The sequence below is a fragment of the Oryzias latipes genome, chromosome 24 (genome assembly GCF_053564925.1).
Source record: "Oryzias latipes strain Hd-rR chromosome 24, Olatipes_Hd-rR_3.1".
NCBI classification, from domain to species: domain Eukaryota; kingdom Metazoa; phylum Chordata; class Actinopteri; order Beloniformes; family Adrianichthyidae; genus Oryzias; species Oryzias latipes.
In genome coordinates, this window is record NC_136260.1 from 7294632 (window position 1) to 7321206 (window position 26575).

The 26575-nt window shown below is 44.2% G+C and overlaps 4 protein-coding genes across 8 annotated transcripts; 1 reads left to right on the plus strand and 3 right to left on the minus strand.

Annotated features, from left to right (window-relative positions):
- Window positions 1-1255: 1255 nt before the first annotated feature.
- lats1 (large tumor suppressor kinase 1) lies at window positions 1256-9545 on the minus strand. Of its 2 annotated transcripts, none has more exons than XM_011491979.3 (8): window positions 9346-9545; window positions 8396-8834; window positions 7930-8050; window positions 5979-7351; window positions 5103-5685; window positions 4423-4605; window positions 2731-2837; window positions 1256-2655 (listed from the first exon to the last, which is right to left on the minus strand). In XM_011491979.3, the coding sequence occupies exons 2-8, from the start codon at window positions 8747-8749 to the stop codon at window positions 2185-2187; spliced, it is 3192 nt and encodes a 1063-aa protein (XP_011490281.1). In that variant the 5' UTR covers window positions 8750-8834; window positions 9346-9545; the 3' UTR covers window positions 1256-2184. The 2 variants fall into 2 exon arrangements, with proteins under 2 accessions (XP_011490281.1, XP_078798721.1); XM_078942595.1 differs by lacking the exon at window positions 9346-9545 and adding an exon at window positions 9185-9320.
- Window positions 9546-10008: 463 nt separating this feature from the next.
- nup43 (nucleoporin 43) lies at window positions 10009-14130 on the minus strand. Its single transcript, XM_004083784.4, has 8 exons — window positions 13760-14130; window positions 13456-13578; window positions 12462-12539; window positions 12216-12378; window positions 12010-12145; window positions 11763-11914; window positions 11568-11684; window positions 10009-10363 (listed from the first exon to the last, which is right to left on the minus strand). Exons 1-8 carry the CDS (start codon window positions 13877-13879, stop codon window positions 10134-10136), a joined length of 1119 nt encoding a protein of 372 aa, XP_004083832.1. The 5' UTR covers window positions 13880-14130; the 3' UTR covers window positions 10009-10133.
- Window positions 14131-14218: 88 nt separating this feature from the next.
- Window positions 14219-23286, plus strand: pcmt (protein-L-isoaspartate (D-aspartate) O-methyltransferase). 4 transcript variants are annotated; one of them, XR_911247.4, is made up of 8 exons: window positions 14219-14396; window positions 16623-16727; window positions 16811-16842; window positions 17592-17696; window positions 17777-17897; window positions 19398-19483; window positions 21583-21815; window positions 22500-23286. XR_911247.4 is itself a non-coding variant. In XM_004083783.5 (8 exons), the coding sequence occupies exons 1-8, from the start codon at window positions 14219-14221 to the stop codon at window positions 22510-22512; spliced, it is 810 nt and encodes a 269-aa protein (XP_004083831.1). In that variant the 3' UTR covers window positions 22513-23286. The 4 variants fall into 4 exon arrangements, 3 of the variants coding, with proteins under 3 accessions (XP_004083831.1, XP_078798727.1, XP_078798728.1); XM_004083783.5 differs by having other exon boundaries at window positions 21583-21752; XM_078942601.1 differs by having other exon boundaries at window positions 21583-21708; window positions 22500-22638.
- lrp11 (low density lipoprotein receptor-related protein 11) lies at window positions 23136-24509 on the minus strand. The gene is made up of 3 exons (XM_011491977.4): window positions 24334-24509; window positions 24174-24260; window positions 23136-24101 (listed from the first exon to the last, which is right to left on the minus strand). Exons 1-3 carry the CDS (start codon window positions 24389-24391, stop codon window positions 23947-23949), a joined length of 300 nt encoding a protein of 99 aa, XP_011490279.1. The 5' UTR covers window positions 24392-24509; the 3' UTR covers window positions 23136-23946.
- Between the last annotated feature and the right edge of the window lie 2066 nt (window positions 24510-26575).

Here is a 26575-nt window from a genome sequence, read left to right on the forward strand (position 1 = left end):
TGTGTTGTAGAAAGGGATTCTGAATTTCCTCACTACTTACTCCACTATTTTAGGGCGTTTGCCATTTGGTCCGCATGTTCGAATCTACATTTCCAAAATCCAGTGTCTTGGAAAATTCCCAGAACTGTCAAAACCAGTATCGATGGTGAATATAGACCACAATGCATTGCACTTTGATGTGTCATTTGGAACAAAAGTACTTAGTTTTCCTCATCAGAACAGATGAACATAAAATGTTCATATTCTTTTTTTTAACTTCAGGAAATGGAGGATGTCATAAATAAAGTGAGTTTGTGTCCAGAGCACTGGATATTCCCGCATGTAGTTTTTTAGGGGTAAAGGAGTAGTGATGGAATTTAGGTAGACTGGAAATTTTTGTAATTTTAGGGCTTTTTAAGTCATATTTATGAAAGAGTATTTGGGCCACTGTAAAAGAAAACGTGCACAAATGAGAAAAATGTGACGGGAAAAGGTCAGCATTTTACAAGGATAAAAATCTAAAACAGTCCTTGTGCTATCTTAGATGACCCCACCCTTACATTGACGTGTTCTCCCTACCATGACAAAGGTGGATAAAGGTGGAAAGATTTCATGTAATCCATGGACACCAGTGAAGATCACAAATCATTGAAGAAAAATGGTTCAGAGCACTGTCTAGTGGGTCTAGATGACCCAACTCCCAATGTTAAAGTGCCTAGGATAGCACCAGGGTTAAAGGAAAATAAACAAGCTTAAATGTCATTTTTTACACGGAAAAGTCGTGCTTTTTCAAAATTCAAAAGTAACATTTAGCTTTTAAATTATTTGAACAAAGATGATTGAACTTGTTCCTCTTTCAGCATATCCCTTCAGGGATTGCCGCAGTGAATCCGCTTTTTACCCAGAATGCCCTTCCTGACAACCCTGCGTTTTATTCCGGTTGGGGACCGGCACAGGGCGACCCAGACTTGGGGCCCCTTGTGGCGTTGAAAACTTTATTCCTGTAAAAATGCCACTTTTCAAATGAATTTAGTTTTGTTCTCAAGTTGTCGACTTGAACTTTAATACATTTCAAATTTTACTACTTTTATGATTTCAATGACTTTTTCCTCATTTTACAACTTGATTCTCATTTTTCTTTAATGGTCTTATTTTTTTGTATTAAAAGTAAAAACACGAGTTTTTCTGGTATAAACACAAACACATTTTGCCGTAACTGAATAAATATAATTCAAATATTCCATCAAGTTTCCACCTGTAGATTAAGGGAAAAGAAAACCTTTCAAATCTGTTTATTTCTGACCCCTCATCCCAGAATCACATGTACAAAAAATAAACTTTAACAACGCAAACAAAAGCAGTGCGGGGCGAGGCGTCGCCGTGACAACTACATTCAGATGTTTCCTAAAGAGGACAGCAAGAACACCCCCCCACCCCCCCAACCACACACGAGGAAGAGTTTACCTTTCATCAGGTGCTAAAAAAGTGTGATTACCCATAATTCATAGTGTTTACTCCACCTGCAGGTTTATTGGGGCTCCAAACCCACATTTTTAGTGCTTTGGTTGATGAAAAAAGTTCAAAGTTCCTGTCAGAGACAGACACTGGCCCGTCTAGAAAGAAGAGGGCGGGGCTATGTACAACCTGTTTACAACTTCATTTATAAATACACTTTAAGTATAAATTAGAAAAATAAGACTAGTGTAGTACGATCAGCTACTGCTACTCATTTAAATGCCAGTCTGATTATTAACCTTCGTAATATTTGGTAAAACCACAGAATCAAAACAAAAGGCACAGCAAAGAATCATAGGAACCACTCCTCCCTGCTATGAAATCCCCATGGAAACGCATTTTAATATAAATTAGGACAACTTCTGAACATTCCTCAGATAAACGCAATTCTCATACACAAGCGGTATCTACAGCTTTAAATAAATTAAGTCGTTTGGGGGTTTAAGAGCACGCCGATTCACTTTTGAACCGTAGATTGTTCCTGAATGTGGGGGCGGGGTTTAAGGGTCCGGCGGAAGAGGCTGATATCAGACGGAGATTCTGAAACTAAGGAACTTCTAACATCTACTGACAGTCTGTCCTAGAAGGGTCAGTGTGGGACAAAAGCAGAACAGCCAGACGTGAGCTCAGACTCCAGTTTTTCCTCATGAAATAAAGTAGAAACAGGCTTTTGTCACGTGACGTGAACCGCTACACGTAGACCTGCTCCTGGCCCTGCGCGTCTGGGGGCACACCCTCGCAGTCCTCATCGTACTCGATGGGTTTGGGGCAGCTGTACGGGTGTCCGTAGCCGTCGAAGAAGCGTCGGAAGGTGAACTCGTAGAAGGCGTGCTCGGGATGCTTGCCGTTGCGGAACAGCGACGTCAGCGTGTCGTTGTGGTTGTTCTCGCTGTCCATGCTCCGCAGTTTGTCCGGGTCCACAGGGTCGAAGTTGGAGGTGTCCATGGAGTGGGCGATGGTGGGGATGTAGGGCGCCACCTGCTGCCTGAGGTCACTGGAGAAGTCGATGGTCCTGAAGAAAGAGTGGGCTTTGATTTCGTCAGCGCCGTTGGTGCCGAGGCGGTCTTTGGGGTCGCGACACAGTTTGACGATGAGATCAGACGCTTCGGGGCTGAGCTTGGCCTGAGGGGGGATGTGCAGCGTGGTCTTCCAGTTGATCACCTTCCAACACAGCGACAGAGGCGTTAGACAGAGGCACACAGGTTCAGGGCGCCTCACCGCAGCTGCTTCGTATACCTTTTTCTGGGTCTCCAATGGGGTGTTGGCGAAGAACGGCGGCTGTCCCACCACCATTTCGTACAAGATGACGCCCACGCTCCACCAGTCGCAGAGCTGCGTGTAACCTGCAGGGACACACCAACATTTGACATCCACACACGCTAAACAACTGCAGTTATGCAGAAAATCCAATCAGCTGCGGAAGAATTTGGCTGTGCATTCCTGCAATGGAAACGCTCGACGGCGTCTGAGTCTTCAACACAAACTCACTGAGATGACGTGTCCAACATGAACCACAAGAATCCTGAATCGTTAGGGAAACTCTTGAGATTTACCTGAACCACGTGAGGACCATTAAAGCTATAAAAAAAAAAAACACTAAATAACCCCTGAAAGCCTAAAGCTGCGTTCAAGCTGAACGCGGTTCTGCAGCCCGAGGTTCAAATATTCTTATTTTGACTAAGAATTTGCGTTACATCAACCAATCAGGAGCTCAGCTTTGGACGGTAACGTACCGATGAAGTAATGGAGGAGACCCGGATCGGCTTCCTCCTGAACTTTCATTTGCATAGAGACAATAATACTAAGGTATTGTGCAGGGGTCGAGCGGTCAACCTCTGATAGGAAGTTTACAGGTTCGATTCCTGCCTTGCCATGTGTCTAAGTGTCCTTGGGTAAGACACTGAACCCCACATTGCTCCTGGTGGTTCAGATTGGCGCCAGTGTTCAACAGCGGAGTGTGTGAATGGGAATGTGACTGTAAAACGCTTTTGCTCCATCCAAGCACACGCCGTTTACCATTTGTGGTCTGATAATTTTATTCTATTTACTCCCTCCTCTGACTAATGCGGGACAGGAAGTCTCCTGCAGCAGACGGTGAAGCTAACTGTACCGGGAGAGTCTCTGATGATGTCATGAACCCAGACATGGAGACGTGATTACCAACGCTTTAGTAGAACTCTTCTAAATAAACCTGGTCTCTCCCACACAAGGTCAAGGACACAAACAGTAAATGCTGCCATGAAGCAATCAGTCCAAGACCTTCACAGTAGCTCCGCCCACACGCATCAGGAGCCACAACTTTATGAACACATTTCCGGGACGAGCGTCCAGCAGAGGCAGTGGACAAAAATGGCATTTGGTGTGAACGCAGCATTAAGAGTTTGTTATTTTTAGACAAAAATGCTTTTATTTGGCTAAAAATCAAAGAAAAAGTGATGTTACAGGAAATATAAATATATAATAAATATATATATTTATATAAAGCTCTGATGTCACTCAAACTTGGAAGCAAAAAATCCTCCATTTGTAAAATAAGAGAAGATACCATTATGTAAAAAGGGGGGGGGGGGCAGCTTCAAAAACTTTCATTCTGAGCTTTTTTTGCATGAAATCTTTCGATTATAGATTAGAAAATTATTTGTATTTATCTGTAGTCATTAAATGTTAGTCTTTTAATTCCTAAAATGACTAAAAGTTTAAAGACAGACCCACTGAAAAATTGGAAAATTAAAATGATAAGATTAGAATTTTAATGATCTGATTAAACTCATTTTTAAATGTAAATGTTTTTTTAAGTAGATTTTAAAGAGGAAGTCACATTTATACAGCAGCTCCATACACTTCTAATATAAATGAGGTAGAAAAATCGACCAAAAAAAGAGAAAGTGGGATCAACAACCCCTCACCCGTATCGCCAGCCCCCCTCACCTGATCTGAGCAGCACTTCTGGGGCGATGTAGTTGGGCGTTCCCACCAGGGAGTGGGCCAGGCAGCGCTGGTGCTCCCGAGCCTTCCTCCTCTCCAGCGGCTTCAGGCGGTCTGAGCAGCGGCAGTTGGCAGACTCCTCCCACTCCTTGCTGAAGTCCATGCTGTCCTGCCTCACGTGGTCTCCTGGCATGGAGCAAAAACTGAGACCTCAGAGTCTGCACAGGAACGACTGACCCTCACACCTAAAACTTTATTTAAACCGGGTGGAGCAGAAACGTCACGGTCCTGAAGATCTTTTTCTATAAAGTGCCTCATAAACCTGCAGAACGCTGTGAATTCGGAGGAATACAGATATTTCTTCATTTATTGAACTGTTTTAGGGTGAATTGTCCTGAAGTTGAACTTTTGTTTTGTTTATTTAAAAGGAAAATTTGTTCAGTAAAGGGAAGAAGTTTTGGAAAATCAATCAACTTGAGTCAAAAGTGAGTTTTGAAATACTTAAGTGTTTTAAAGCAGCAGTTTGGGGCCATAATTTTGCAATTTTTTCGGTCATGGGTTTTTTTCCTCCAAGAAAAGTCTTCTATATTCAGAATTTGGTTGAATCAAACTTAAAAAAACAGTCATTATACAGAGAAGTAGTTCCTCGGGTTGAGGGAATTGAACGCACGGGCGGCACTCACCGCTCTGGTAGTACTTGGAGTCGTGCGTCCAGCGGAAACCGGTGCAGAGGCCGAAGTCTGTCAGCTTGATGTGTCCGTCTCGGTCGATAAGGATGTTGTCCGGCTTGATGTCTCTGTGGATGAAGCCCATCTTGTGGACGCTCTCCACGGCGCAGGTCAGCTCGGCGATGTAGAACTGCGCCAGGTCCTCCTTGAAGATGCCCAGCCGGATGAGGAGGCTCATCATGTCCCCCCCGGGGATGTACTCCATGACAAAGTACAGGTTGTCCTTGTCCTGGAAGGAGTAGTAGAGCCGCACCACCCACTCGTTGTCTGCCTCCGCCAGGATGTCCCTCTCAGCCTTCACATGCGCCACCTGGTTCCTCAGGAGAACGTCCTTCTTGCGGAGGGTCTTCATGGCGTACAGCGACCCCGTGTCTTCTTTTCTGGCCAGGCACACCTGACCGAAGGCCCCGATGCCCAGAGTCTTGATCTGCTTGAACATGGACTTCTCCATCTTGGCGCGCTTCAGGCGGATGTAGTTGGACTCCTTCTGGCAGAGCATCATCCGCATCTGCTCCTGAGCTTCTGAGGACAACCCCACCTGAGACGGAAACAAGCACAGTCAGCAAAAAACACGCCACCTGCAGCTTTTTCACAAACCGTGTTCAAGCGTTAAGTTAAACGTTGGGGTGGGGGCTGGGGGACATGCTAGCATGCTTGACTGATGCAGCTCAGAAGAAGAAGAAGATCAGACCTGAAGCAGCAGAAATGTTTACCTTTCAGATCAGGAAATAAAGACAAAGCAGCTAAGAAAAAAAGAGCAAGAGAAAGGTCAAAGGGCGTCCACAGATTGGGGGAATGGGGGTGTCGGACCCAGAGGGGGAGGTTCCTCACCCGCTGCATCTCGCTCTCCAGCTGCTTCCTCCTCCGGATCCTCTGCTGGTGGTTCTTCAGGATGTTTTCCACGTGTTGCTCCATGAAGAACTTGAAGGCCTGGGGGGAGTACAGTGCCACCCTCCCGGACTCCCCCCTGGGCTCGTCCTTCTTGTTGCGGCGGACGGGGACGGGCGAGGTGGTGATCTGCTTCCTCTCCTTCTCTGCTGCCGCAGTTTCAGGGTTTTCTGGCGCCTTCTCTCTGGAGTTCTCGCCACTTGCCTCCTCCTCTGCCGCCTCCTCTCTGCTCAGCTTGTTGGTGCCAACAACATACGCTGGCTGTAGGAGGTGCTTGGGGTAGGGCGGGGGAGGGCCCTGATAGCCAGGCGCCTCAACAGGAGCCTGGGAAACGGGGAGGGAGGGCTCCGAGTATGTAGGTCCCGGCAGCGCCCCCTGTTGGATCCAGGGAGGGTGCGTGGGGGCGACAGCTGTCTGAGGCTCGGGTTTATGGACTTTGGTGCTCCTGACGGGGTTCAGGATGGGGGCCGGCGTGATGGCGGTGACGGTGGTGGCAGAGGGCTGGGAGCTGGCGGGGTGAGCAGGCCTACCGTTCAGCTGGGGGGTGTTGAAAGAATTGGAGCGGACGGGCACGTTGTGCTGCCACGACGGGGACAGGTCCTGGTTGCTGTTGCAGTTGGCAGGCGGGGGCTGGCTCTGGGACCAGGACTGGGGGGCAATGCCGTACATCTCCAGGTTGTGGCTGTTCCGGTTACTGATCATCAGGGATGGAGGGATCCCGCCGCCGTTGATGTAGGAAGGAGACGAGGCGGGTCCCCCCACCTGGGGGTCAGTGGAGCTGCTCTGAGTAAGAGGGTAAGGGGGAGGGGGCTGTCTGCTCCCCCCTGACACATGCTCCGGTTGGGAGGAACCACTCTGAGTCCAGCTAGAGGGAAAGGTGAACTTGCTCCCCCCGGAGCTTTGCATTATGATGGGCTGGTGACTTCCAGCGGCGGGGCCGATCACTCGCTGGTTCGGGGCTGCGGGGGTTGGATACCCATCAGCCCAGGGGGCCTGAGGCACCGGGGATATGCGGGTGGGGAAGAAATCCATATTTCCAGGGAGGCGGTTAGTCTGCGGGTTGTTGTCCCAGGACGGCGCAGGTGGCATGGCCCGGTTGGGGGGAGGTGTGACGCTGCGCATCTGAGGAGGGAGGGGGGGGTTGACCCTCTGGTTGGCAGTCGGGTGAGCCTGCGAGAACGAAGGGGGGGGTCCGGGGCTGTCCGAGCGGTACATCATCCCGTCCACCATATTGGGGCCGTGGCGAGAGCCCAAAGACTCCATGGAGCCTTTCCAGCTCGGCCTCCGCAGCACCACCTGCGGCATGTGGAAGGCTTCTATACACACACACGCACACACACATCGTTAGACTAAGCACACATTCAATGCCGCACAACAGCTCCATCTTTGGCAAAAAGTGAAACTGCTTACATGCAGGATAATAATCTGATTTGAAATCAATCAATGCCTTGAAACCATAAATTTAGCCAGATTGGGATTATATCTGGGATTAAACACAAACCAGGAATATAGATTAACAAACCACAGCAAAAGATTACATGAATGGAATCTTCCCCTCAGTTATTTAATTTTATTTAGGGATTTTTTTTTTAAATTCAAGCTTTCCTAAATAACCTGAAGAATTTCATAAATGTTCGTTTTCACACAAAAAAAATTTCAGTTTTACCGAGCAGAACCTAATAAGGTGAAACAGTGAGAAAAGTGTCTGAATAACAAAAGCTCCTCGCCGTTAACCGAAGGCGTTCTATGTATCCTCAGAAACAACAGAATGTTTCCTCTCTGTCCAGAACCGCACATCTCTGAGACCGTTGGGTTACACACAAATGTTTAACCAGCCAAATAGACACAAACACTTGTCATCAAACGAAGCAACCGTCACCACAGGAGTGCGTACCCGGGGCTTTCAGGGCTGAAGAGTTTGAACTGGAAGCAGTCATCTGATCTCTCATTGGGTCCTGGTAACTCGGCTTTAACATGTAGTCTGAGGCAACCCCCCCACGGCGTCCACTGGATGGCTTCAGAAGAGAACAACTGATTAATAAGCTTGAAATGTATACAGGAAAGAAAAAAATTCAAATGTTGTGAATTTTTGGAGTGTTAATCATCAACACGTCATCATTAGGCTTTCAGAACGCACAGATGAAGATGACAGACCTCCTCCTCCTCCTCCTCCACACCAACGCCCGCAAATCGTTAACTATGCAGCTTCCATGGTATTAACTGTACCAGCTTGTCAAATACCTGGCATTTCCTACATAACTCCTCTCTAAACAAAGTGCACCATGTGACCGTCCTCAGCCGCACAAGTATGTACAGAATGGAATCCAATTATCTAAGAAGACTAAACGCATTCCTCATACCTCCTCAAACCCAGATTGGTCCTGGGACTTGTTTCCATCAGCACCTGACGTGGTGGACTCCTCGTCCCCAGAACCGTTCACTTTATACGGAACAAGGGACTTGCGGATCTCCTGTAAAGCCTTCTGGTATTGGTTTTTGAGGTTCCCGCTGCGCCCCTGCTGCCGTGGATCTTCAGGGGCCATCTTTCCAGGTCCCCCGGTGTCCCCTTTCGGCTGATCCGAGGGCTTGGTCAGGTTCCGCAGGCTGTTGCGTATTTCCTGCAGCATCTGCTGGCTGTTGCCATTGTAGTTGCTGACGGGGAAGGTCTTAGGTCTCATCTGTCTGTAGCCCTCGGGCTTCTCCGCTCTCCTCATGTAGGATCATATACGATGACGATGGAGGATGAAGAGGGTAACAGCAGTGCAGGCTCTGGTCGGTCCTCACAGCAGCATGCTTCAGCTGGATGTGTTTTCAGCAGCGTGAGAACGACAAAGAATACATGTTATGCTACCAAACAGGTTAAGCCAATTCAATTCAATTCAATTCAATTCAAAGGGGCACTGAAAAACAGGGCCATGTTTCCGTCACAAACAGGAGCTAAGCTTAGATTTAATACGTTTATATCCCTACTTCCGGGTGACATTTAATGTATTTTACATGTTTATACTTAAAAGTTAACTGTCTTCTTTGTAACACCAAAACATGCTAGCTTGTTAGCTCTGTTAGCTAACAAACGCTACTTTGACGCTAATTCTACGTCAATTAACATTAAATATGTAAACATATCTTAAAAATAAAAATCTTTTTACCTTACTATAAACATAGTAGGTGTCGTTTGTGATTAAAACAATAAGCTGTATTCGTCAGACAAAGACAAACATTTCTTTACGGCCTGCTGTGTTTGCTAAAATTCAACAGCAGCTGAGGGTTAGCGGCTGCTCAGAGACCAGCAGAGAGAACCGGAACCTACCAGCGCGTGAAGCGGCCGCTTGTCTCCCTGTTTGAACGGCTCGATGTGTTTTTGGGTTAATTCCGCTGGACGCAGGTTAAATGGATAAATGTCTGAGCCGCGGTGACTGGTTCCTTGTCGCGTTGGATTCCCGGGATGTCTGAATGACAAGTAAACGCTGCCGTCAGAGTGCAGCGCTGCACTTCCGGTGGCCGCCGCTTTCAAAATAAAACTATCAAGGGTCAAGAAACAAACAGGGAATGAGATCAAAAACAACCCATTGCTTAAAAATTTATAAAAAGCAAACCAGAAATAAAACGATTACAAGAAAAAGATCTTTAAAAAAAATCGTTTCAAATTGTTTAAAATGACTAGTGCTTCATAATACTATGAATTTTCCTTAAGGTAGGCAGTATAATTTCATATGTTTGTCTTCATCTGTGAGTATTAGTCCTCAAAAGATGATTAAACAACAGTCAAGTAAAAAAAAAAAATAGAATTTCTGTGAGGAAGTATTACTTTAAGATGTTTAACACATTTAATTTGAAATCAAGACCATTTTTCCCTGTGTTCTTAGCAGCTGACTTGTTTGTTTTTTTTTTTTTTTTACACAGTGTAAATACAAATCTATCAAATAATCGTAAATATTGGAAAATAAAAAAACAAGACTGACAATAAAACAACTTTTTAGACTTATTTGAGCGTTTATTTGTAATTTAATAACCTTTTAAATCAAATCTGTACAAAACACAGTCAGAACACAACATGAGGACAGTAACATCTCTTTCCTCACAAAAGACACTTATTTTTTAAACTGGGACATGTCTGTTGACAAAAATGGCCTCTCCGTCGGTGCCGCAGACGAGACACTGTCCGATGATGTCCAGGCTGTTGACGGACATGGTCTGGCTGGGCAGCATGTGCGTCGTCTCCAGGCAGCCTTTGCCAGAATCTCCGCAGAGCCAGGCGCTGCTGAGGGGGCGGTTCCCGCCAGCGGGGGTCAGCGCGCCGTGGGAGATCACGCTGCTGTTCCTGCCACCTGTCAACAGTTCAAACAATCCAACGTTCACCCCCAACTGCAAATATTCTCAGAATTACCCCAAATTCTATCAAAAATGCAGAGTTTACACTCTAGGATTGAGATTATTGTCCCTGTATTTGTTTCAGCGTCATTGGCTTTAAACTCTAAACTTCTTTAAAATTTCATAACAAATCTTGTCTCATATTAACCCTTTCAAAAGACTGACTTTGTTTTTAGCCAAAACACACAAATCTCTGTTGTACAAATCAGGACTGATAAGCTGTAATTAGACTTTAGAGAACTTCTGAGCTGTCAACAAGATCGTTTTAGTTTGAAGTGAAGGGATGTTTGATGAACACAAAGCAGAGGAATGTGCAAAGTCATGACTGTGTCCTCAGAGTCAACAACCAGAGAGAGAAATGTCTAAATAATTCTCAGAGAGCTACAACGCTGAGGAGGAAGGAGGAAATAAAAATTAGCTAAATCTCTACTTGGAAAGTCAAAGACACCAGGGAGCGAAATCAGAAATTGTTGTCAAAATATTCGGAGCTCTGCACAGAAATGAATGGAGAGGACGCATTAAAAAAAAAAAAAAGGAGTCAGACTGAAGAGTCTATATGTTCAAGCTTAAAGTGAATGAAAAACATTTCCAGAAAAAAATTACATTCAAAAGTACACAATGTAACCTCGAGTCATCCCTCCTTTGAAGTGGAAATGACATTGTCATGACCTCTATCACACAACATCAATCATGTCATGGTAACCAATGGGCTCAAAGCCCCGCCCCCATATAACACTAGCCTGAATAAGTACAGGAAGGGTATCTGGTTTAAAACTCTGCCAAACCACCTTTGCGAAACAGTGACAGCTGTATTTCAGAGTTTCAATTTTAAAATCTGGTTTTCCAGTCAATTTGAGATGATCCTGATTTGACCCTGTGTGTTTTAAGTGACATAAAGAAAGAAGAATGCATAAAGATAAAAGCTTCAAATCTGATCCATGGCTTTCTCTTTTTAAAGTTCCAATTCCAATCATCTTTGGATCCATTGTAAAAGCCTTCCCTGTGGTCTTTTTATTATGATTATGCTGCTAAGAACTCTGAGCAGCGAGCTGGGTTTTTTTTTTCAAACTGCCTCCATCATCAGAAAAAAGAAAAGAACATGTTGGAAACACCAAAAAACAAAATTTTCATCGGAGTGCCTCTTCACTGATGACGACTTGCCTTGTAAGAATGAGGGCATCTCGGAATGCGAGGCAGTTTCCCAGTGCAGCAGCGAGCCGTCCTCCGAACACGTGAACAGGTGATCCGGGTTTGTGGGGTGGAAGCGAACCTCCCACACTGACGAGGAAATCCAAAGGAAAGTTAGTGAAACAGAACCAGAGATATGTTTAAAGTGAAATAAAGAAAGGATCTGACTTTCAGCCGAGTGTGCCTCCATGAGTGAGATGGGCGTGCCCCCCTGTCTCACGTCCCACACACAGAGCATGCCGTCCTGGCCCCCGGTGGCTACGATGTGCTGCTGGTTGGGATGTCTGTCAACGCAGTGCAGAGGAGCTCTGTCTCCTGACCTGGTGGAAAAAAAGACAAACAAGTAAAGGTGTGTTTCTGAAAGGATAAAGATACATAAAAAAATAATAAATACATCAAATTTCAGAGCTCTTACAGGGACAGAATCTGCGATGGGGAGCTGCTTTGCTGCCTGAGGTCCCACAGCTTCAGCTGGCCAATGGAGTTCACCGTCAAAACCTCCGTGGTCTTCAGGTAAGTCACCGCGTGAATTGTGCTGCTGTCTGCATTCTCTAACAAACACAACGGACAGTTTTAGACTCGACTCCTGATGAGGCGGTAACATCCGAGTCCTCATCTCACCGATGACCCGGACCGCTCCTTCCTGGTCGGCTCTGAAGACCACGATCCTGCCGTCCTCCCCGACAGTGACAATCTCCGGGCTGCTGCAGACCAAGGCGGTGCAGGGCGCGTTGTCACAAGGGTAGCTATGCGCCCTCGCCCAGTGCTGCAGAACTGAAATGGTCTGTTCAGGAAACAAAAAGGAAACCCGTTTTTAAACATGACATTTTGTTTTCTCCTCAAGAAAACCGAAAAGAAACAACGTACATGAGTGTTTGGATGATAGCGGAAAATAGTGACTGCTCCCGTTGATGACGCTGAGACCATCCGTTCCTGGTCCAAGAACTAAAACATGAAACAAAGAAAAACAAGAAAAATTACTTTATCCAAACAATGTACACATTTAAAATCATTTAAAATTAAAACCTATTGTAAAAACATTCCCAGTGTTTTTTTTATTATGATTATGCAGTTTTTAGCAAAAATCAAAAACCCTGTGTTGTTCCTTAAGACATAATTTCTGCAGAGCAACAGAAGCTCATTAGAAATTTGTTTCTGGGTTGTGGATGGGACTGTTAGCGTGAAAGTGACCCTACCATGATTTCCCAGCATTCCTTTGTTTACACGCTTTCCTGCTACCTAACAGCCGCTCACAACCCCAATCTAACATTAGCGTAGCACAAGAAAAAAAAACAACCTGCCGTACAGTTTAGATTTAGATTCCAGCTCAGACAAAGGAAAACAAAGACGGATGTGGATCTATTTGTCTGCGTGCGGAACAGGGAGACTTTGGCCCGCCAATGGCAGTTGCTGCATCGCAAACCGGGTCCTTATCCATTACAATTTAAATAAAAAAGTCCTCGTAAATGCAGTGCTAAGCTTAAATCCTTTTGTCCTCCATGATGAGAAAAATGCTACAAAAACATGTTAAAAACACACATATCTGAGTGAACCATCCAACATAATAAAGTGGGAAAATCCAGAAGAATTGAACAAAAATGTAATCAAATAGTTACACAAATTGATCAAACATTTGGGTGTGAGCTTCTGAAGGATCTTTATGACTTTATAACTGCTGACACTTATTTGACATGCTGAATAATTTTAATGACAGAAAAGGGAACATTTAAAATTTCGTTTTGGTTTTGTGCTCATTTCTATTTTTCATTTAGTTTGTTTATAGGCCTAAATAAAGAAATGGCTCCACAGATCAAACATCAACACCGATGATTCCGTCATTAGAAGCTTTTGGGTTTCTTACTTGCAGGTCCAGAACATCTCCGCCATGTTTGTGCTCACATAAAATTTGTGGGTCTCCTTCAAATCCGTCTTCTAATCCAGAATTGTTGTGATTTCCAATGGACCAGATAGACACCTTGTTGTCCTATAAATCAACGGGTTTCACATTAAACTCAGTGAACATTTAAATCACGACGACAAATGAATCAAAACAATTTTTTAAAGTGTATTTAAATAATTTAAATTAATAAAAAAAATTGAGTTAATTAGCAAGCGATCTTAATAATTTGTGTGGTTTTGCGCTAGTAGTAGTACTACTAGCTAACCTCGTTGTCCCACGAGCCCGTAGCAAAGACTTCTGGTTGTTGCAGTGAAGAATAGGAAACCGGACACCATCTCGTCTTACTGATTTTCTGAGACACATATTTGGCATTTATGCTCTCCATGGAAATTGAAGCCTTTTTGTTAAAATTTGAAGTGTTGTTTTCAGTTTACGGACTACACGAGAAACTACGCGCCTGCTGCTTCATACGTAACTACGGTGGCCCGAGAAGACCAGATCACAGTGTGCTATTCTTCTTTAAATTAATAGATAATCTGTTTCCCCCTAGCGGCCGACTTCTTTATTACCCAACAATTCCAATAAAGCAGAGACAGAGGAATTCCCTCTTTAAACTGACACTGGGCTCAGTACGTATCTAATTGGGTTTGTATTTTATTAAACTGTACGTGTTTTGTTAAAAGGGAGTGTATGTGAAAGGCGGCCCGGTAATAAAATCATTTGGATGTCTGGTGACGTATCCGCTCCGCCGTCTCCGCTCGAGGTTGCGAGCTTCATCGGGAAAACTGTTGGCGCAGGCGCGGCACTGACAGCTGCTGTCTACTTACTCCGCAAAGTCTGCTTAATAATGGCCTGGAAATCTGGAGGAGCCAGTCACGCAGAACTTGTCACCAACCTTCGCAGTGAGTCTTGTAGCGTTTTTAAGGTGGCATCGGCAAGCAATTCACCCGCGCGACGCTGGAAAACTGTTTTCGGGCGCGTGCTTGTTAGCGCAGGTGCGGTAGCTAGCTGGTTGCTTAAACTGTTAACCACTGTTGCCCCTAGTTTCTCCACCCCCTTTTTTTTTTTTTGCCAAACCACGTTACGCCGTGGGACACGCGCGCGCTTCTGTCATTTTAGATCAAAATAAAAGCACTAAACACCCAAATTACATAATATTTGCATTAAATATTTAGGGTGTATTGTGATGTTAGCCCGGCCAGCTAGCTATGTATGTGCGTCATGTAGGAGCATGTAGCTAGCGTTAGCAGCGGCGCTAGCTGTGTGCCCTGCCCACATCCATTGATGTCTGTCTGCACTGGCCACTGCGCTGTCATTTCACTGACGAGAACAGTTTAAACCGTAAAGCTCGACTCTGGAAACCACCCTTCTGTTGCACGAGACAGAAATTCACATTTGCTGTGTCACGATAGCAGCTAGCAACATCGAAAGAGCGACTTAGTGCCAAGTCCAACTCGGAATAAATGGTAATGTCATTTTGACACTTAGCCTTTTTGTTCATAATAAGCCTTTAAGCCAGTACATCAACTTATTTAATGCTAATATGTGAATTTAATACGATATTTGCAGACTTGAGTGTGCGTCAACATTCACTGTCAAGTATTTGCCAGCTCTATTTATACTCTCTGTGCTGTCAGGGGTATCATTGCTCGCTTTTTTGCCCATAGCTGCGTGTTTAGGAGGGCATCAGTCTCTATATCTGCTTATCTCAGTCCAGACATGTTTGCTTCCGACTAGCACACTTCATTTGGATTGAAGCAGACCACATGCAGAAGGCATGCTGATCAGTCTGCCACCTCTGGCTGAACCTTTCAACCCTGCAGGCTTTTGTTAAGGACCTTTTGTGGTTATATTGGCTTTATGCAAATAGGTACAGTTAAAAAAGTGATCATGTGGACTGTATATAATAATGCTCAAGAGTTTTATCATCTTATTTTGCTAATATTTTACATGTGCATTCTTAATATTTAAGTCTTCATTGTTCATTTTTTCTGCTTGGTGACAATAAAGCTTTTGATTGTATTCCAAACATAAGAAATCGAGCTCATGTATCTTCCTTAAAGGGTCATGAAAAATCAACTTTTTTTTAGCTTTTAAGTGTATTATAATGTTCATTCTTCACTGTAAACAACCTCAAAGCAGTATTTTGATCTGTTCTTACATTTCTGAGTATTCCTCTAAAAACGTCTTAGGTTTTCAGAGGAATACTCTGTGTGTGTGTGTGTGGGGGGGTGTGTGTGTGTGTGTGTGTGTGTGTTTGTGTTTGTGTTTGTGTGTTTATTCAGGAATACACACACACACTTTCTGCGTGGTGCCAGTGGTGATTGGTCAAAACACGTTCCTTTACTCTGCACAGTATGCACATCCATCCCTGTAAAGGTTTGGATGTTGTTTGTTTTCCTGGGAGACTCAGACACGCTGCCAAGGCCGGCTCTATGTTGAGGTCATGCAATGGGCGACACCCACACAGAGAGAAAGGCGGAGCCTCAGAGACCAAGTCGTCTTATTTCCGGGTTGGAAAATGAAGTGTGAAAATAACTCGTATTTCATAAAAAGATCATTCTTTAGTGTGCCAAAGGTAATATATTATCATATACATGGATATAGTTCATTGTGAAAGTATTGGAAAAGCATGAAATAGGCCCTTTAATCCACAAACTACAGTGTAAATGCAACCTGTTTAGATAAGTGTGACTGTTCTTTTGAGTGTTAACATTACAACATCTAAATTTTATGTCCATAATTCTGTCCCGCTGCAGTCCATGGTCTGCAAAGCCAATATTGTTTTTGCTATGCCGCTTTCTTACTGTGCCCTGTGTTAACATTTCACACCAAGCCTCTTTCAGCTGTGAGTACATGCACTAATATCGGGTAGCGACAGTCCAGTGTGAACACATGTGGCAATAGGGCGTTCAAGAAGGCCCGTTTAGCGCGTTCTTCAGGTCACATCACATGCCTGGTGTGTAGGTAGCATAAGGAATAAGGTTTATTTGGATACCAACCACTCCATGTTTGTCTGATTTAACTCAATGCGTTCATTCGTGTGTCTTTCTTGTTGCATATTCGTCTGCAGGACTGTGTGGTTCTCTTCTGCCTCACTTTTGACAAAAACTCTTCTGCATCCTCAGAAAATGGCATCATCAAATCCGACAGGGTGTACGAAGCCATGCTGGCCACAGACCGAGCACACTTCTCCAGGTGTAACCCCTACATGGACTCGCCTCAGTCCATAGGTAGGTGCATGGACGCCATAGTTTGTGCACTCTGGCCTGTTTTCTGAGTGATCAACGAGCCCATGTTTGCTTCTAACCAACAGGTTTTCAGGCCACCATCAGCGCCCCACACATGGTATGAAGGTCTCCACCTTCCAGAGGACTCTTTGAGAAAACCTGAACTCATCTGGACTCAATTATGTCTATATATACAATATTTCAATTCAATTCTTTCACATTTTCTTTCAAATTTCTTAAATACAAAACTGGTTTTACATACAGTATTTTAAAGCACACTTAAAAGCCTACTTTTTTTTTTTAAATCTACAGTGCATCTTATAATCTGGAGCATCTCATATATGATTAATTCTGGTTGGGTTTACTGATGTTGAAGCGATTTTTAGAAGTAGACGGTGCTCTGTCAAAATGTTTGGTTGGGTGTTGTTGTAACTACGCTCAAGCAGCTAATGTTTAGACTGTTTTTTTAGGTGTTACTAACAAGGTTGTGACGTCACAGAACGTTTGTTTTAGTGATATCCGTTGTGTTTTCTATGTGTTGCAAACAAGGTAGGTACCAAAACTGCCACTGAACACTTATTGCAGGCCAAACAGTTTTGGTACCTACACCGTCGAAGTCTGCCTGACTAGTTTTTTGACTCTTTTGTCTCGCTTAATGCGCCTATGAAATAAGTTTGAATCTAAACCATTCATTGAGGATGCACCTTAAAGTGCAGAAAATCGAAGTTGCATCTCTTTAAATAAAGCTCAGTTTGAATCAAACAGTTTATTTTTGAAACCCAGCCCTGGTTAATCTCTGGGCTTGACCGCCCTTTGTTGGTCGCAATGGCCAGATGTGATCATTCTTGTTGCTTTGACTCCGCCCAGCATGCCTACGCACTGGAACTCCTTCACGACCAGCTGTACGAGGGAGCCAAGGCCCTGGACGTCGGCTCCGGCAGCGGCATCCTGTCGGTCTGCTTCGCCCGAATGGTGAGCCTCAAACCAGAAACTTTCAGGAAACACGCCATCTGATCACTGCAGGGTCGGACACAAACGTCTCTGCCTTTCAGGTAGGACCCAAAGGGAAGGTCATAGGAATTGACCACATCAAAGAGCTGGTAGATGACTCCATAAACAACGTGAAGAAAGACGACTCCAGTTTAATAACGTCCGGACGAATCAAGCTGGTTGGTAAGGTTTCATCTCTAAAAATGTTTGTACTTTTTGGTCGTCTTTCCCCACCTTTGTGGTAAGAAGCAGCTAGCTGCTGCAAAACCTAAATCATTCAGCAGGGAGCGCCGCTTTCTGCCGCTCATCAGTTCAACACAGATGCAGGTTAAACGCTCTGCAGACTCTGAATGTGATCCCTTACTGAAAGGCTGGAAGTCACTGGATTTCATAAAATATATCCTGTTTTTAAAATTATTTTATTATATTTCAAAACCCTTTTCTATTATTTAAAAAACAACATTTATATGGAGAGACTCTGTTTTCAAATGACTGATCGATGTATGCTAATAATCAACAGCTGTAATACTGTTCTGAATGAACTCATCTGCAGCTACGGGAGGATTCTCCTGTTATTCTCCTTTTATAATCTGAGTAGAAAACAATCAAAGCTGGAAATTAACTTTTTGATTTCTGTTAAAGTGGATCCTTAAATGGAAACATAAGCACTTTTTTAAAGAGAAGACAGACTGGAAAAGTCAGTTGGAACAGACAAAATCAGCTTAATTTGGTCCAGATCTAGTCCTGGACTTTGCATTTTATCTGTATTTGGACATTGACAAAAGATCTCATCATTGGCCAGGCGTTATGAGGGCGGGGCAAAGCAAAAAGAGAGAGAACAATGGAAGTCCTATGCTTTGCAATCCATGTTCACTGATTCAAACTCTATTTCGCTGGTCAATTTTGAACGTCTGTATCAGCGTCAGCCACAACACTCTACTGCTGCTTTAGTTCAGCTGAGTCATGCTGCAAGGCGGTTACTGAGGCAACAGTCAAGAAAATATGCTGATGTGTTTACGACATAGAGATTTTTGGGAAAACTGTGAGAAGCGATGTGTGTCTCGCTAAAAGTTGTTTTAATGAGCCGTCATTCATCCGAGCACATTTCAGTGAGTTGCTGTGTCTCATCGTCATGGCTGCTACCTTTCTACTCCGTTTCTTCTGTACTCTTTCTCATAACGCTCTGCTACGGTGGCTGATTTGGTCCTGTTGTTCTGCTCCGAAAGCGCAGAAAGGATGCAGAGGTTCCTCAGCTCGAGCCGTCCGTCCTAACCGAGCTCACAGGGACTCCAAGTGTTCCAGCTCAGAGTCTGGTTGCTTCACCATCTGCAGAAAAATGTGTTTCACAAACATATGTTGTTGGAAACAGAAGCTCAGATGAGTGTTTGTGTTTTTCTTTCTTAATCAGTTGCTAAAAATGTCAGTCTCTCTGTGCGGTTCTGTCCTGGTTTCAGACCTGCTGGTTGGTTTAGAATCACATGAGTGATGCTGGACGGTGAGTCAGGACTTCACTGTGACAGCAGCAGCTCTTTAGCCTCAAACATCATCTCCTCACAAATACATCGGAAACTAACAGGATTTAATATCATAACCGAGCCAGATTTGAGCATGCAGAGGTCTCATTTTCAGATGGGAGTTTTTAACGCTGTAAAAACCACCTAAATCTCTGTCTTCTCCCCACAGTGGGAGACGGGCGGATGGGTTACCCAGAGGAGGCGCCATATGACGCCATCCACGTTGGTGCAGCAGCGCCCACCGTCCCACAGGCTGTAAGTAAATCCCAGTTAGTAAGTCATGTTTGAAGTTAGATTTGTTGGGAAAGTGTTGTCTGTCCGCAAAAAGGTTTCATACTTGTAATAAGACATTTGTGAACAAGACAACTGCTTTGTAGCTGTAGAAAATATTAGAGAGTGAAGGTTTGACGATTCAATTCAAATCCTACTTTGTGGTTTCTGATCTGAATCATTCATATTGGTTCATTTTGAACGATGTGATTCAATCCGATTCACTGTACTAAAATGGATCCAGAACATCTTTAGCCTAAACTTCGACCAGAGAAATTCCTGCTACTGAACAGTGAAGTTTTCCAGATTCCTTGTTTTTCTTCAAGATCATCAAGTGTGAATTAAATATGTGTCCAAACAAACAAGTCAAATCCATTCACATTTTAGTTTCCTAAAGTTCAGCCCACTGTTGTTTTTCCACATCCAAAGAAACCAAAGGGAACATTCTTAGAACATTCTAGCACACTGGATGGTCACATGACTGCTACATTCAGAGTGTTTCCACACATTGGACTGCAATCATGGACTGATCAGTTTTGCTGACATCACATGTGTGTTGTCTGCTCTGATGTTTTTACATTATAGTAAAATAAACTACTGTACCTCAGTCCAAATGCTATTTTCCAATATTTATACGAGCATGCACTTTCATCTACCATGACAAAAAACAAGTTTCAGGTACGATTCTTTTATTTTTCAAGAAATCATCCAATCAGCAGCCTTTCACTGTCACCCAATCAGTGTGGTGCAAAACAGAAATGAAATGATCCAAACAGTAAGTAACTCAGTAATGAGTAGCTCCACCATTCTTGTTGATCAACTCCAGTTAGTCCAAAATGCTGCTGCCAGACTGATAACCGGAACCAGAAAGAGAGAGACCACATCACTCCAGTTTTGGCGTCTCGGCTCTGCCACCTAGTCCCTTTTAGAATAGATTTTAATGATTTTAATGATTGCTTTTAAAGCACTCTGTGGACTGGCCCCTAAATATATAGCTGATCTCCTCATTCCTTATGTCGCAATCTTAGATCTTCAGCAAAAGGCCTTTTAACAATCCCACAATCTAGATTGAAGACCAGGGAAGAGCCTTTGCTATAAGAGCCCCAACACTCTGGAACGGTCTGGTCTCCATGAAGAGATCAGGCTCGCTGAGTCCCTACCAGTATTTAAATCTCTTTCAAAAAACCTACCTCTATTGGAGTGCTTTTAATGATTTACTGGTTCTTAAATTCAGACATTTGATTTTTTTGATTTCATTGATTTTACTGATTTTACAGATTTATCGATTTTATTGATTCTAACCACTATCACGATTTTGTGCTGGGTTTTATTTCTACATACTGGAAACTGTTTTTAATCCTGATTTTGTCTCATATTAATTGTACAGCACTTTGTAATCTGGATTTTGAAAAGTGCTATATAAATAAAGTTTATTATTATTATTATTATTATCATCATCCCTTTGTTTACACTCTTTCCCACTAGCTTACAGCCCCTCACAACCCCAACCTAACTTATGTAGTGCAAACAAATAGCCAGCAGTATCAGATCTATCCAGCTGTATTCAGTTTAGATCCAGATTCCAGCTCAGACCAGGAAAACAAAGTCGTTCATGGATCTATTTGTCTGACAGTGGATGATCAGAATGGAGTAGAGCAGGAAGACTGTTACCAGCCAATTATATTTTCTACATCACTGCAAGCTTTTATAAAAAAATTTCATCTGCTACTCAGAAATGCATTTTTAATCTGAATTTTCTTTAGAAGTGTCCTCCATCATCAGTAAAATGTCAAAAGAACACGTTAAAAACACCAAAGACACCATTTTCATTGGAGTGAATCAATAAATTGTTACTTTCGGTGAATTGGCAGCTAAAATAATATCAGCACTCTTTCTCTTTCTTTCTTCCTTTTGCATTTTGAATTTCCATGCAGACTTTTTTTAAGGTCCAGCTATGTTAAATGCAGATTCTTGCATGTTCTTGCATGTCTTAAGGTTTTGATCATGTAGAGTCATGGCTCAGTGTTTTCGATGTCAGACTCACCTGTATGGTGTTGATCCTCCGTAAACTCTAACTCCTGCAGCTCCTGGACCAGCTGAAGCCCGGCGGTCGGCTGATTTTACCTGTCGGGCCTCCAGGGGGCAACCAAATGCTGGAGCAGTACGACAAGCTGGAGGACGGCAGCACCAAGATGAAGCCCCTGATGGGGGTGATTTATGTGCCTTTAACAGACAGAGACAAGCAATGGTCCAGGTGGAAGTGACTTCCTTCTCCTCCCCCCTCCACCCCCCCTCTGTCCTTCTCACAGTGGCAAAGGTGAAACGGTGTAGCCTGGAGCAGACGCCGGATCCTCAGGGGCTGCCCTTTTGCTGCTTGTTGTTGTTTTTGTTGCCCCCTCCTCCTCCTCCTCCTCCCTGACTGACGGCTCGATCTCTGTTTGGAGCCTGAACCTTCAGAAGCATGACTGCTTGATCAGTTTGGACCCTTAACCCTTTCACGCCGGAGTTTCAGCTCCAGTGTTTAACTCTTTAACTGTTCAAAGGATGTACGCATTTCCAGCGGATGCTGACACAGAGAAAAGCAGCATGGTGTCAATATGCAACCATTTATGTTTGCTAGTTTTATGTTTGTAAAGTATTTAAGCAATCAACCCAAATCAGCTTATTCTGACGCCATGATTAGCCCTTTTGGGCTGATATGTATGTCTTTACATTAGTAAAGCGTTTCACATAAATCTGCTGATTCTGATCAGGAGAAAAGCGCCGACATGCAAGCGTGTTGCTTATTGGCACAAAGTCTCTGCTGAAATGCGCCAATTACATAGAAACTCTTGAGTGAAGGTAGTTGAACAGCGTGTGTCATGTTGCCGCCGGCGACAGCTCCGGTGTTAAAGAGTTAATCAACCCAAACCACCAAAGCAGCTTCTTTTCTCCTGGGTGCTTTTGCATGTGTCCCGTCAGCTGCTGGTGGCCCTCTGACGTGGTTTTCTCTTTTTTCCAGGGATGAGCTTTGAAGAGGAAGACTGTCCATCATCCACCTTTGAGTTTGGCGCAGCAGAACAGTCGGGGGGGCCTCAGCGTCTGGTTGAAAGCATCACCGACGTGCTGTTTTTGTTTGAACAGAGCTGTGGAAGTTTGTGTGGCTGCAGACGCTCCACTCTCCAGATGGGCTTTCAGGTTTCTGTCTTCATGGGCCTGCATCCTTTTGGTCACTGTCCAAATCGCTGGAGGAAGTTTTTTTTTGTTTGTGGTTTTAACATTTGAATTCCAAACAATTTGAGACATTTTTAAAGCGGCACATTTCAGAAGGCTATAAAGAGGGCAGGACAGGATGAAGGCTTCTTTTAAAGAGTCTTCTGCTAAGCCCCCCCCCCCCCCCCCCCCCCCCCCCCCTCATGAGCAGTATTATTAAACACCGGAAACGCCACAACTGCTGTCACCCATCCATCCGCAGGTCACATGACCACACACTCAAAAAACAGAGCACCTCCACACTACACAAAGGACGCTCACTGCTTTGCCAAAATAAAGCGTATGAAGCAAACGAATGTCTGATTCTTGGTCTGAACGGTCCAAACATAGGTTCCTTTCTGTTGTGTAACCACATGTCATTGTGTTCCTCTCAATAATCAGCACATTTGATATTCCTTTCACATTTATTTTTGTAAAGGATAGAGTGGTCTACATGTAGCCACGCTGGAATAATATATTCTTAAACAGATCGTAACCCTTTAATAAAAATAAAATGACTTAAAGATGTATGTTCTAAATAAAAGCATGATGTGAAATTTGTGTTTGACTTGAATTTGACAAATGTTTTTTTTTGTTTTTTTACACTTTAATAAACATTGAATGCTGGGGGGGGGGGTATTTAGGCTGGGAGAGATTTAACCCTTGTGCTATCCTAGGCACAAAAATTTTACATTTTCTAAAGACCCACTCCAATGAAAATGGTGTTTTTGGTGCTTTTAACATGTTCTTGTGGTGTTTTTCTCATGATGGAGGACACATATTTATCCATTGTGTTATCCCAGGCATTTTAACATTGGGAGTTGGGTCATTTAGACCCACTAGACAGTGCTCTGAACCTTTTTTCTTCAATTATTTGTGATCTTCACTGGTGTCCATGGATTACATGAAATCTTTCCACCTTTATCCACCTTTGTCGTGGTAGAGAGAACACATCAATGTAAGGGTGGGATCATCTAAGATAGCACAAGGGTTAAACATGGATTTCGTGTCAGAGGAACAGCAGGTTCGTGTCAGTAACACAGGTAGTGGCAGACTGAAGTAGCAGAAGCTGTGAGGAAACCACAGAAAGACCTTTAGGATTGTGGGTAAAGAACAGCTGGTTTCTTCACACATCGGTGGTGGGTTTAGGAAACAAAATGGAAACGTTTTGACCATCTCCACAACATCAGGCTTTGCTGCAGACACCTTTTGTTGGATTACAGGTACATGCTGTTGATGAGGTAATCAGATTCCTCTGTGGTCAGGGGGCGGGCTTTCTTCATTCTGTGGCGGACAAGTCTGAGGCGGCAGCCGATTATGAGCAGCAGCAGAGCAGTGATGAGGAGGCCGAGCGCCAGAGGAAGGATCGCACCTGCAATTGAGAGGGTTCACTGAGCGGGAGGTGGGGGGATCTAAGGGCTGAAACTGTAAACTGGGGCCTCACCTGACTCTGGAGGGGGGTGTCCCCCCACTGCAGGAAAAGCAAGGTGGGGGTCACCCTCTGCTTTGTTTTGGGGGACTTCAGCAGGCTCTGTAACAGAAGAAAAGCAATCCAGAGCTTCACATTTCCCTCAGGAAAGGCCTTAGGTTCCAGTCAGACTCACGTGTGTCAGTTTCCTTGGACACCGCCGGCGCCACACTTGCTGGTCTGAAGGCCGGCATTTGGCTACCATCTTCCACCCTGCAGTTATGTGCTGGATTGTTTCAGGCGCTTCTTTGCACAGCCTTCACCTCGGGTCTTTTCTGGTGTGGTAGATCTGAGCCTCTATTGCTCTGGTGCTCAGGGCTTGTTCCTGAGCTGCCAGGATGAGCGCTTCAGTGCTGTCCTGTAGGCCAGCCCTTTCTAGCCATTGGTAGGACTTCTTGATATCAGCCACTTCAGTTATGGTGTGGTACATCCCATGCAGGGGTTTGTCCTCCCATGAGGATCTGTCCTCCAGCACTGTATCCTCTGTTCTCCATTGCCTGAGACATTCACATTCACTGTCAGTTGGGGCCTTGAGCTTGATGTACTCATGCATCTTGGATGTTTCATCCTGGATAGTGGCTTCTACGCTCACTAGTTCTCGGCCTCCTTCCTTGCGGCTAGTCTAAGGGTGCTGGATTTGGGATGGAACCCTCCATGCATGGTGAGGAGCTTTCGTGTTTTAACATCCGTGGTCTGTATCTCTTCCTTTGGCCATCTTATTATTCCTGCAGGGTATCTGATAACGGGCAGTGCGTAGCTGTTTATTGCCCGGGTCTTATTTTTGCCATTGAGCTGGCTTCTCAGGACTTGCCTTACTCGTTGGAGGTATTTAGCTGTTGCAGCTTTCCTTGTTGCCTGCTCCAGGTTGCCATTTGCCTGCAGAATTCCAAGGTACTTGTAACTGTCCTCGATGTCTGCTATTGTTCCTTCAGGGAGTGAGACCCCTCCTGTGTGTGCCTCTCTTTGTCACCATCCGGCTGCATTTCTCGAGCCCGAATGACATCCCGTCAGCCTTTGTTTGGCAGTTTCAAGTGCTTCAGGTATGGGCATTTGGCTTACTTGCTTTCTCATTGTACCTCTTTGAGCCTCTGTCAGCTTACTCACATCCTTCCGAGTTGCCTTGATTTTGGCCTCTAACCGTTGCTTCCATGGTGGGTACTGTTTTCTTTCATGGTTGCTCTTATAGCCAAGCATCTCAAGGATCACTGCTGCTGAAGTGTAAACCTGTTCATTGGTCTCTGTGATGGTTGTGGTAGGAATTGCCCTCAATGCTTCATTCACAGTTTCCAGTAGACGTTCAGGCGGTACATCACTTAACCGTTGTAGCTGGTGTCGGGGTTGCCTAGTGTTCATTGTAGACATGATCTTGTCTTTCAGGTCAGTTGCTGCCTCGCTCAGCGTAATTGTGGTTGTTGGGGCTGTGTACCCAATCTCAGGGCGGGAGTGTGGTATAACCTCCTCTCTGACCTGTTGTTCTGGCTCTCCCGTGGCATTGTATTGTATCGCTTCAATCTCAAGTTGTGATAGGAGTTGCCGTTTGTGGATGTTAGAGCACTGGGCTACTAGTTGTTGGGCAGTTATCCCTGATTGTGGTGTCCGAAGCATCCATTCATTCCACAGTCTCTGCATGTAACCCCTCTGGGTGGGATTACTTGAGTAGTAGCATTGTAACAGAACCTTGTTCTCACATCTAGTCCATTTGCCATTTTTCCATTACCATTAATTGTTCATTCCGCCCTGGGAATTGAACCCGGGTTTCCTGCATGACGGTCCTACACCTTACCAACCGAACACATATATATATATATGTATATATATATATATATATATATATATATATATATATATATATATATATATATATATATATATATATATATATATATATATATATATATATATATATATATATATATATATATATATACGTATATATGCCTACCTCACAACATGAGAGACAATGAACCACATGTCATGCCGGCTCAGACGTCGCCCGGCCAAACAAGGTCTGCGTCAGGTGCTGAGGAACCAGAGCACCCTGATGGAAAGTGGGCTACTGGAACAAGACGGAAATGGACTAGATGTGAGAACAAGGTTCTGTTAGAATGCTACTACTCAAATAATCCCACCCAGAGGGGTTACATGCAGAGAATGTGGAATGAATGGATGCTTCGAAACCCACAATCAAGGCTAACTGCCAAACAACTGGTAGCTCAGTGCTCTAACATCCACAAACGGCAACTCCTATCACAACTTGAGATTGAAGCGATACAATACAATGCCACGGGAGAGCCAGAACAAAAGGTCAGAGAGGAGGTTATGCCACACTCCCACCCTGAGATTGGGTACACAGCCCCAACAACCACAATTACGCTGAG

Bases quoted from the DNA above. Each gene is read 5' to 3' on its own strand.
- lats1 (XM_011491979.3), bottom strand. From the start codon at position 8,749: ATGAGGAGAGCGGAGAAGCCCGAGGGCTACAGACAGATGAGACCTAAG. The intron at 8,051-8,395 runs GTATGAGGAATG...TCTCTTCTGAAG, and splicing joins ACCAATCTGGGTTTGAGGAG to CCATCCAGTGGACGCCGTGG. The intron at 5,686-5,978 runs GTGAGGAACCTC...TTTCCGTCTCAG, and splicing joins TGGAGAGCGAGATGCAGCGG to GTGGGGTTGTCCTCAGAAGC.
- nup43 (XM_004083784.4), bottom strand. From the start codon at position 13,879: ATGGAGAGCATAAATGCCAAATATGTGTCTCAGAAAATCAGTAAGACG. The intron at 12,540-13,455 runs GTAAGAAACCCA...TTCATGTTTTAG, and splicing joins GAGATGTTCTGGACCTGCAA to TTCTTGGACCAGGAACGGAT. The intron at 11,685-11,762 runs GTCAGATCCTTT...TTTCCTCGTCAG, and splicing joins GGAGGCACACTCGGCTGAAA to TGTGGGAGGTTCGCTTCCAC.
- pcmt (XM_004083783.5), top strand. From the start codon at position 14,219: ATGTCTGGTGACGTATCCGCTCCGCCGTCTCCGCTCGAGGTTGCGAGC. The intron at 14,397-16,622 runs GTGAGTCTTGTA...CTGCATCCTCAG, and splicing joins ACTTGTCACCAACCTTCGCA to AAAATGGCATCATCAAATCC. The intron at 16,728-16,810 runs GTAGGTGCATGG...TCTAACCAACAG, and splicing joins GGACTCGCCTCAGTCCATAG to GTTTTCAGGCCACCATCAGC.
- lrp11 (XM_011491977.4), bottom strand. From the start codon at position 24,391: ATGCCGGCCTTCAGACCAGCAAGTGTGGCGCCGGCGGTGTCCAAGGAA. The intron at 24,261-24,333 runs GTGAGTCTGACT...CTTCTGTTACAG, and splicing joins GTCCAAGGAAACTGACACAC to AGCCTGCTGAAGTCCCCCAA. The intron at 24,102-24,173 runs GTGAGGCCCCAG...TCTCAATTGCAG, and splicing joins ACACCCCCCTCCAGAGTCAG to GTGCGATCCTTCCTCTGGCG.